The sequence below is a fragment of the Lytechinus pictus genome, chromosome 1 (genome assembly GCF_037042905.1).
Source record: "Lytechinus pictus isolate F3 Inbred chromosome 1, Lp3.0, whole genome shotgun sequence".
NCBI classification, from domain to species: domain Eukaryota; kingdom Metazoa; phylum Echinodermata; class Echinoidea; order Temnopleuroida; family Toxopneustidae; genus Lytechinus; species Lytechinus pictus.
In genome coordinates this window covers 11248622-11259721 of record NC_087245.1, presented here as the reverse complement: position 1 = coordinate 11259721, position 11100 = coordinate 11248622, and the positions used below count along the sequence as shown (strand labels likewise).

At 34.0% G+C, this 11100-nt stretch overlaps 1 protein-coding gene across 2 annotated transcripts; it reads left to right on the top strand.

Moving 5' to 3' along the window:
* The first annotated feature begins 708 nt into the window (after positions 1–708).
* LOC129257336 (uncharacterized) lies at positions 709–10637 on the top strand. 2 transcript variants are annotated; one of them, XM_054895638.2, is made up of 7 exons: positions 709–798; positions 3007–3271; positions 3801–3857; positions 5143–5286; positions 5907–6047; positions 8440–8470; positions 8824–10637. In XM_054895638.2, exons 2-7 carry the CDS (start codon positions 3035–3037, stop codon positions 9054–9056), a joined length of 843 nt encoding a protein of 280 aa, XP_054751613.2. In that variant the 5' UTR covers positions 709–798; positions 3007–3034; the 3' UTR covers positions 9057–10637. The 2 variants fall into 2 exon arrangements, with proteins under 2 accessions (XP_054751613.2, XP_063952033.1); XM_064095963.1 differs by lacking the exon at positions 8440–8470 and having other exon boundaries at positions 718–798.
* The last annotated feature ends 463 nt before the right edge of the window (positions 10638–11100 follow it).

Below are 11100 nucleotides of genomic sequence, written 5' to 3'. Positions count from 1 at the left end.
TCTAAATCCCTAATGAATATGTCCAGTCTGTTACAGGAATTGACCAAGTGGTGTTAGACCAATTAGATATTAGACCAAATAGAAATTAGACCAAATGGAAATTAGACGGAATGGTAAATAGGCAGAATGACAATTAGACCAAAAGGTAAACTGTAGGCGAAATAGAATTAGACCATGAATAGTTTGAGGCTAAACGGCCATTAGTCAAATCGGGTTTAGACCAACTGACAATTACCTTTTGGGAGGCTAATATATAGAACAGGAGCAGAGCCGGTGGAAAATTCGGCTTTTATCCACATGGTCTAACAAAAATAGGACTAATTCTCTGTTTGTCTAAAAACACATGGGCTTAACCCATTTTGTCCACTAAAAATTTGGTCTAATTTGCAATCGGTCTAATATATACTTTGTCTAATTTTCATTTGGTCTATTGACCAATTCGTCTATTAGCCAAATGGTCTAATTGCATTTGCAACTCAACATGACCTATTTGTTTGTTTGTTAAGTGTTGAGTGAAATGGGGCGACAATTTGTGGTGTCCCCTCTTCCACAAACTGTCGCCTAAATGAGGCGACAATTTGTGCAAGGTTGACAATTTGTGGTGTAACACCCTTTTAAAAACGAACTGAATGACGACAAAGTCTAAAACTAATATGACACCATCTACGTTCTAGTATTTACATTTCTCGATGTTGTCACTAGGCTTTCAGAAACCTCTGTTATTCCACATTTGAATGTAATGAAGTAAAATAACTGTTGGACCATTTGAATACAGTTGAAGAGGAACATTATAAAGGGGTAAGTTTCTTGTTCACTGGACCTTTATTGTATATTATTCTATAAACAAGTTCTGAAACTTTTTAGATAAGTCTATTATGCAATTTAACAGTTTAATACAAGTCACAAGTTCTAATCAGTTCTTAATTTTGAAAGAAAACTTGAATATTAAAGAGTAGAGAGGGGGAAATATGGGAGGGGGGGGGGTTACAGAGAGGGAGAAGGGGTTCACATATACGTGTAAGTTTCCACAACAGCGAAACCTTTAACTTAAGTGTTTAACAATTTTTCTGTCCGAATTATACTAGCATTGTATTCGTATGGCATGCTCCATTTCCATTTATACCTCTGTCATATTCAATGTATGTAGCGATATATATTCATTTATGCTTCTTTATTCGTGTATACCTGTTCCATAATAGATATAGTTGGGTAGTGTATGTATTGTCATTTTTTGCTGAATCCGGTTCGGTTCGAGGAGAGTGGGTTTCGAAATTAGTTGACGAAGCAGAATTCTTTTCGAATAAACCATCGCTTAAGCATAATTTCACACAATAGAAAAAATATGTTTTAATAAAAAAATAATGTTGTAGTTCTCTTTGTGCCCACACAACAGTGTTGTTCCTCGAAGCAAAATAATCGATTTAAACATGTGGAAATGATTGAGATAGTTATCAGAAGGACATGCAATTTTTAGTATTCAAATTCTTTAGAATGATTCCCAATGCCTTCTGGCTAGTACTAGTACTATGATAAGAAATTAATAATAACTATGATAAAAAAAATCAAACGCAAACAGTTGTATTGTATGTATCGTGAAATTCCAGGCATAACGTCGATGTGCCTTTTTAATAATCACTTTTCTGTATTTATAGCGGAATGTCATTTCAATCTTAAATGTCAAGTTCAACCCAACACCAAATTGATTAAACTAAACAAAGGAAGTAAAACACGCGTGACAATAAAAAGTAATCACAATAGAATTAAGAACAAGGCAGTGTATTTTTAAGTATCGCTTGTTTCAACTATTCACTTTTTAATATGAACTTTAGTATAATGCGATTTCAAAATTTTCATAGCTTTTGGAGCTCATCATTGATTTTACAATATGCTGAAAAATAATGATGATATACAATGTTCTGTCAGCATAACCAGGAATCTAATGAACATGTTAAATTTTGTATTTCACCAGCAGAATATTTTATTTCAACGTCCAGGCGTCTTTGCATTAATTTCGTTTGATAGTTTTCATATATCAAATATAAGAAGAAGATAAGATATAAACAATTCATGTGAAGCTATAATAGGTGTATGACTACTCCGGAAGTTAACCTTGGTAATCAAACCCACATCCTGGTTCCGTAGAAAGGAAATAGCTACGTCAGTCACAAGAAACGCATGATTGCCGGAATGAATTGAATCGATTTCATTTGGAAGAAATTTACTTCTAAAACATTTAACCTATCCAACATTGATTTAACTACTCATTCTGTATACAGGGGTTCACGAGAGAGAGGAAAGCTATTTTAATTGATATAGGTCCCGTTTGTAAGAAAATTAAACGTATGGAGATACATTTTAAAGGTATGAGACAAAAATGACGAGTAGATATAGGAGTTCGGTATTTAGGAAATTATAGTCACTGTCACTTTTCCACGGAAGTTAATATCGCGTGATGTCATATGCACCATATTTATTAAAATAGAAAATGAAAGCAGCATAGTGACGGTTTTTATTTTTGTTCACATTGAATGAAAAGAAGTAGGCACATATTCTATACTTTTCAAAACAAAATTAAATGTTCACTTCGTTCTTTAACACTGCTTTAATTAACGTATATATGTTGATAAATAGAACACACACCCTCCACCCTGTCTATGGAAGTTGAACTTGTGTTTGCAGTACATGTAAACGTGATAAATATTAAAGAAATATACTGATACTGGCTTAGCACTAGCTACTGTAGTTTAGTGCTCATTTTACATCGTGTGACAAGTTGTGTGAAAGGTATGACCCAACGTGACGCAATTATATCCTTTTAAATCATTTTATGGTCATGATGGTGGGAATCTAATACTCGAAGGCATGGTTAACTGACTCGAAATCATAGATCTCGATTTCCCATCGTGTCCTAAACGTGATGTAAAGTTCTTATCTGAATATTCAATATTCTTGAGTAAAATCATTTTCATGTTTATCTATTTCCATCCAACCATACACATGGTACAGGAATATTGAAAGTGGGAATCTGTGAAATATGGCGTCCACCACCATACACACAACAGTGGTTCCCCATCAGGAGCAGGGACAAATATCTCAGCATCCCACTCCTGACACCAAAACATATCTTGAAAGTTACAACGAGTACGCCGGAAGAGCTACGGGGTGGATACAACTTGTCTGTGGGGGAGGGGCAATCATGATAGGGGTAGCTCAATTCTTACTTGGATCCAGCATTCGTTTCGCTGCCTGTGGTATATGGATGAGTCTTCTGGTAGGTTAGGTCTGTAAAATCACTTTTGGGTCTGTTTTTTAATTTAGTATAATTATATAATTATACCAAAGATTATGGCACAATATTTTGGGGTATCTCTTAAGCGTGATTTACCAATTAACTCCTTATTACTATGATACGTACCCATTTTAATGATAGATTGAATGAAAAGTTCTTTAATTTCGCTCGTAGCATATAATCGTATTTAGATCAATAGGTGAAGCACAGTGATTGACATGATATTTTCTCGAAATAATGATATTCCTATCGAGAATTATAAGGCAGAAAATTGCGATTCAGGAATTGTTTTGTTGTACTTTTACCACGCTTACAAAACACAGAATTTCAAAAGTGGAAATTTTCAAAGTCACATCCATATCTCCTGTCTTCTACAAACCTACCTACCTTATACATCCAAAATAAGGAAATATTGTATTTATTTATATCGAATCAAAATAAGTGTTTTTACAAAATTTTACAAAAAACAAGTTAACATGAAAATATTATCGTTTCTTTTTCAATTGTATAGTGCTTTGGTCCTGCTGGAGTGCTTGGCATTGCGAGTTACAGAAGAAGTCGATGTGTAGTACGTATCTTTAATTGTAGGCTTATGTCCTACATAAAATGTAGTCTAGTGATGCAAACGAAATGGAAGGAAAACTAAAGCTGAAATTCGCGTATTTTTAAATCTTATTCTTTATCATCCTGTGATATGTATGAATTAGGAAATGGCACAAAGTATTACTAAAAGTATTTTTTAATTGCAAGGACAACAGTAAGCATTTTAGGAATCATATTTATTTAGAATGTAGCTTACATGTAAGCCCATTCATAGCTGTCCAACACTAATGACAAATGTAGGCCTACATTGTGTCTATTTTTTTCATTCCACCATCGTTCTGTACGCATTAGCTCTATAACAAATATATTTTGCATAAATCGACTTGATCTTCAAGAGATACTTTATTACACCCACCATACCCATGTTGTCCTTGTCTTCAATGTACATCTGTTTATTTATTTATTTGTTTATTTATTTATATATTAATTTAAGAAACGGGGAAGCCCATTTAACAATATGTTGTTCTCCCGTGGTGCCCAGTTTCAATGTACATAACATAATATTACCTAACAACATCATATCACGACAGGTATGAATATATTTGTTTATCATATCACAGCATAGGCATGAATATATTTGTTTTTATTCCAGCTTAAAATTTGGCAGCCTTACAAATTCATGTTTTCAAGTTTACCTCTTATATAATTTTTGTACCTTTTTTCTTCCGACATTCTGCTCCACTCCCCCTCTCTCTATCTGCCTCTCTCTCCTCCTCCCCCTTTCTCGCATTTCTGTTCTTCTGCTAAACCTACTTTCACGATTTGTATTTTTACTTGATAAATTTGAATATTTGAATATTTAAATTTGAATATTTTCATTTTATATATGATAAAGCCGACTGTCTATATTAATTTTGATAATGCATGATTAAAAAATCCCGTATCCATCTATTTCGGTAGGTTTGTTTTTAGAACCAGCATAATATTTCAACCTTTTAAGCATTGTGTCACTATGCAGTTGTTTATTATATATTCTTGTACTTGTTTTGTAAAATATTCTGCAATTTAGCCTTTGGCTGCGAATGATTTTTTGATGAAACATTACCATTACCATTACCAAGTACATGTAGGAAAATCTTAAAGCTAGAATGCCAGGTAAAAGAACATACAATCAGCAATGAAAAACAAAATAAGCCTGTGAACAATCATTATCTATATGCATGATATGAGTCTATAGTTAAGACAATACATACGATAACCAATTTCATGCTAATGAACATCATGTTATCAATATTTTCTACATTTTACAGATATCGGCGTACATCACCATGTCCGTATTCTCGGCCGTCTTTGCCATTTTTATGACACTCATCGGGGCCATAGGCATTTTAATAAGTCAGACACAGGCATGCTACGTCAATACACAAAAAGTACCCTGTCAAGAAGGTCAAGTGGTAATAAGGATATCTATAAAATCACTTTGCTAAAAATTATAATATATATTTTAGTGGATGGTCAGGTGGTTTGTTAAAGATTCAAATATTTATGTATGAATTTACGCGAATGGTTCATGTGGCAGGCCAAATGTGTATTATCACAATAGGACATAATCATGATTGTATTAGCAAATTGAAACAGGTCAATCGCAGAATCATTTTTCTGGAATAAAAAAAAGGAGGATCCCTGTTTTGGCTCTTTATTCATTTGCTATTCATTTGTTTCCGATAGCTTTATGAAACAGGTCCCTGGGAAATTCAGTAAATTGTCTAATTGGCCTATAGAAAGCTAAAGATTTTCTATTTCACATTCAGGTAAATAAAAATGGATATATCTGATAATTCTTTTATCATCAAATTTTAATATTTGGATTACATTTAATTTTGATGCCAACCCCTGTACATCATAACAAAAAGTAAAAGTTGAAACGTAAACATTGAAATAATTCTGTTTTACTCAGTGATCGAAGATCAAAAGTGGTGTACAAAATGCAATCTCGGAGATTAGTCTAGTTTGAGCAAGTTTCATGCCAATATTAATGGTTGCTACTCCATCCATTCACTTGAATCATTAACAGGAATATCGTGTCAGCTCTGATGGAATCCTGACTCTGATTGGATTGATTGAGACAATAGTTGCTATCATAGGATCAGCCTATGGTTGTGCTGGGGTATGTTGCGTTAAGCAGCCTTCAAGGCCACGGCAAGAAATAATTTTGGTAAGTAAACATGATACTGTTTCAAAATTTATCGCGGGTTTGAATGATTTTGAAATGAATTATTTTCAGTTTTTCGTATGAACAAAGACCCAAAAATCCCTCGAGATATCTTACTTTATGGTATTCTGAATATTCCAGATTTAATTGGTAAGGGTGATTCGGATTTCTAACAGTAACGGATGAACCGCCGATATACCTTAAAAAAGAAATGTATAAAATTCAAATTAAAATATTATGATTACACGTGAACGATGTTCTAATTAAATATAAAAAAATGAATATTTACACATATCTGAAAGTTATTTGTGATCCGATTTTGATCAAAATGTAGGTCTAAAATACGAATTGGCAATAACAATAATTTCGACTTTGATTTATCCACATGAATTATTATAAACGCGAAGGAAAGTTTTTGATTAGCCTCAGCTATAGGTTCTATAATTCTGCTCATAATGAAATTGGTATCATGCTCATAAAATCACTTCCACATTGTTATCAGAATTGCCATTTTAGTAAAGTATTTACATGAATAGACAAGGGAGTGTCACGTGGAAATGACTTTTTTAAATTATTTACCTACTGCTGCTTGACACCAGATAAGGAATACATAAAACTGATGAATACGGTTATTAAAAGATTTAATCAAATCTCTTAAATCATTGTTGTTTCATTTTGATTTGTTTAACAATAAATTGTACATGAAAATATACATGAATATTTATAACAAAATATAACTTTAACAATAATTGTTGACTCAAGCCCCCATCATCTCTTCTGGCCTGACATGCCCCACTCGGCCCTGGTGGTCGGTCCAGTTCCTGGCCTCCGTAGCTTGCGATGTCTCTTCCAGTCGGCCTCGGCCTCCGCAGACAGTGTTGCCCCTTGATGAGTAGCCCCCAGATCAGAGAGATGTGGCTTCGACGAATTAGTGGACGAGATCGAGCCCCCAATGATGACATGAATTTTGACGAATCATGTCGGTGGAGAACCGGCGGCAGCTTGGGTCGTTATCTCGTCACCGACGTAGTCCCTCAGTTTTAACTTCGACTGCCTATACTAACATCTGTGGTCTATTCTAGCTTAGGTGGTTCTCCCTGAATTACTGAAATTAACCTCCTAATATACCCTACCGTTACTAGGACTAACTGTAAAATTTCTATAAAGTAATTCAAAGAATTTCAATAACAGATGAGTGCATAAACAATACATTCTTTATAACAAAATACACTTCCTGTGCACTTGCATAAATCTATGGATTAAAGAGAACTGCATATAACTATTTAAAATACTTGTACAAAATATGTCATATACCTGATAGGGATGTGATGGATATTCCGAATACCTTGGTCACATTTGCTCTACGGCGGCTGTACGGCGAGTCGAAATAGCCGTTTTATTAATTTTAATTCAAACCACATATATGTAGTTGGACAAAAAATGTTAAAACGGCTGTTTTCGACTCGCCGTACGGCCGCCGTAGAGCAAATGTGACCAAGGTATAACACATGTACATTTTTACCTAGGTTTAAATATTCACAACACATGAACTATCTTTATAAACTCAGAACATGAGTCTAATCAAGGAATTCAATTCAATGAATTTCTTCTCTGACAGGGAGCAATACACAATGACATCCCTAGTGTACACCCATCTGTACATGTCAGAGTATTAAACGCCATTGAAATAAACGGATTTCTCACGAGCTGCTGAATGGTCAGTTATGAATGTCATTGTCCTAACGATTACTAACAAATTAACTCATTAGGACTTTCTTATGCTTAAAATATACAGCAGAAACAAATATTGCACTGGCCTTTTTAATGATGAAAAAGCTTATAAAAATACTACAACGATCATAACGATGACAAATACATGAGTGTATAAAAAGGATTGTTAGATGCATTAAACACCAATAAGAAGTGCTGCTGTTCGTGGTTCATATCTCAAAGTGGCGCCAATGATCTTTGGCAACACATTGATCGATATAAAAATACATGACGCTTTACACCGAGGTTAGATATACGGATGCCCGACAAGAATTTATTCCTTGTAGTGCAAAGACCCAAATACCATAAAAAGGAAAAACATATCATGATAATGACCATTACGTTCAATATTTTCTAGAGATGCTGAAGGTCGTAAAAACAAAGCTGATCGCGTTTTTAAACGCATATTTTTCGGCGTTTAATTTTTTTCATCCAAATCTCGATCTGAAAAATATGACCCGGGAGTGGGGCACACTAGACACATCCTTTGTTTCTCATTATCCACGTTTTGTAATTGCGTTTTCAAGCATGATTCGTGTAGTTATTTAAATTTGAAAATCGACATTAAAGACATTCTTAATATTCAAAATGGGAAAAAATAAATTTTACCTTTGATTGCTCACAGGTCAACCAATACCCTGCCACCACTTCAGCTCGTAAGTATAAAGCCTTAATAGTAATCAATGTACAACTGGGAGAGGGAAAGTTGAGTGAATAAAAAAAAAATCGGCTATTGAGATTTCGCTTCGCATCCAGATGGCCGACTGGTATCCGATCGAGGATATCTTTAAACAAAACAACTCCAGATTTTATTTGATATTCTTTGCGATACAGATCTCCAAGTTTACCCAAGCAGTGTAGTACATAATACTGTACCTATACAGTATAATGTATTCTCAGCAAAATATACTGATCCTAGATGCAATGTTTATGAGCACTTACAATGTGTACTCTCTACAATTTTTATATCCTTACTTTAACACTGTCCTTGTTTTATTCATCTTCCTAGACCAACAGAGTTCAATTCCTGAAGGTCAACCACCTCCTTACAGAGCCGTCGAACAGCGCCCTCAACAAGCACATCCAAATAGTCACACGGAACAACTACAAACTCGAAGACAGCAAGATACATTAGCCACTCTGGAGACGCATCCACATCAGGGCAACTATGCAGCATATCAACAGCATACTCCACATTTAGGCTACCAGCCTCTCATACTTCCAAACAACCAAGAGAGATAATGATCAAAGCAGGGAATATAATATTTTCTAGTTTTGTTAAAGAATCCCGGGGTAAAGAATTCGTCGTTGTTTTTGTTTTAATATGAATTTATCTTATATTTCACCGAACACAAAGAACTTGTCGTATGACTTTGTAATGAGAAATTGCCATTCCATGTTTCCTTTTCTATTTTTTTAAACGAAATGTGGTAATGCATCCAGATTGTATTTTGATTGACTGTTTGGGATTGAAAAGTCCCTTTTCTCTATATTATCTTTGTGATAATCCAGAGTCGGAACACACGAATGTAATATAGAATTTCATTTTAAATTAAATTTACATCTTTATATCTAAGCTGGCTTTGTTTAAGAGATAATTTTCAGTACACACCCAAAAAGAAAATCTTTTAGTCTAAACCAAATAACATTCGTTAGCTGGTTTAAGAAATCAGCTGTATCTTTACACTAATTCATTTTATATTTTTATAATTATATCTTTTTCAAATCACGAAAGTTGTATTCTAAATCTGAGACACTACCGAGAATGTAATGCTATATTGTTAAAATGTATGTATTGAATCTATCTCGTAGTATACAGAGAAAGTAGAAATGAATTTTATCCTTTTTTCTCCATTCGGAATCAGACAACTTTCTATCAAGGGGCTTCAGGATTCAGGTGATGAATGGTATTCTAAGTGTTTGGAGATCAATTATGTTCATCTGTTCAGTTAGCACAAAATAAATTTCTCTGTGTCATTTTACTCCAGTGTTATTGATAAGATCCTGTACACTCATGACACCAACAAAACCGACTCCAAGCCGATCGATGGTGGTATAACTATTGTTGGTCCGAATTCGGCCTCGCCGGCGTGACTGCTGCATACAAGTTTGACTTGAGTATACGTTCGCAGTTCGTTCAAGTTAACAGCATCTGCAGAATCACAACAAGCGCTATCAGTGTTTTGAGTATGCTTAAAATATTGATGCACTTGACTGCATTTCGGCTTAAGTGGATTGCATTTTAATATCTTATATGAAAGTAGGTCTTACTGTGCACTGTCTTCGCCATAAACACGTTAATCCACGCACATGCACGATTACTGCAAACATGAGTGTATGCACGAATTAAAAAAAAGCAAACACGTGGACGCACCCTATACTGACATCTTCATAACTACCTCTCTGCCTCTCTCCCTCTCTATCTTCGTCTCTCTCTCTTACCATTTTCTTGTGCTTTCTTATTCTAAGTCTTATTTTGATAAGTGATGTCTTCTTTCGTTTTGTTTTTATGATTCTCACAAGGAAATGTATTAGTTTTATGTAATGAATTATGTGTATGGAGATGATAATGCAGAGACTTGTGGAATACTGGTGATTTTTTAATGAACATTTTAATTGTATATATTGTTTATAATTTGACTTTTTTTTGTAAAGATGAACAGGTTACTCCAGATAAAAATTTCTTAATAAATACGTAAATAAAAAATAACTAACTAACTAAATAAATAATAACTACGGTCCCATCACTGTCTACTAATAGTCTCTTGTTGAAATACGGTAACTTCATGAAATGCGAATGATATGAAATAAAAATAAATTTGTAATAAAGAATAAAAAAAAATGTTTTGATGTTTGCTGTCATAAAACCCTTTCCAAGGTAATGAAAACAACAACAATAACACTGACATGTTAGAGGCTGTGAGCTGCCCTTCAAATGCAGTCGGATGTAGATTATGTCATAGAACCTTTTCGTGATAATTAATTATACTTCATAACTCCATTGAAAATTTTCTGATGTGGAAATGGGAAATCATATTTTGATTTGAAAATATGACTGACTCAGGATACGTCGTGAAAGTCGACAAATCTTCAAAATGAAGTCCCCTATAACCAGTTTCTTACCAGTCATTTACTATTGGATTTGTCTTTTATGTATAGATGAATCGATAAGCGTTCGGATATTTTGGTTACTGGCTGGTGGATAGTTATGTAATAAATTATTTGTCTATAGGGTATACGTGTTTAATATAGTGAATTAAAGCATTAAGGAGAGATAACTACTGAA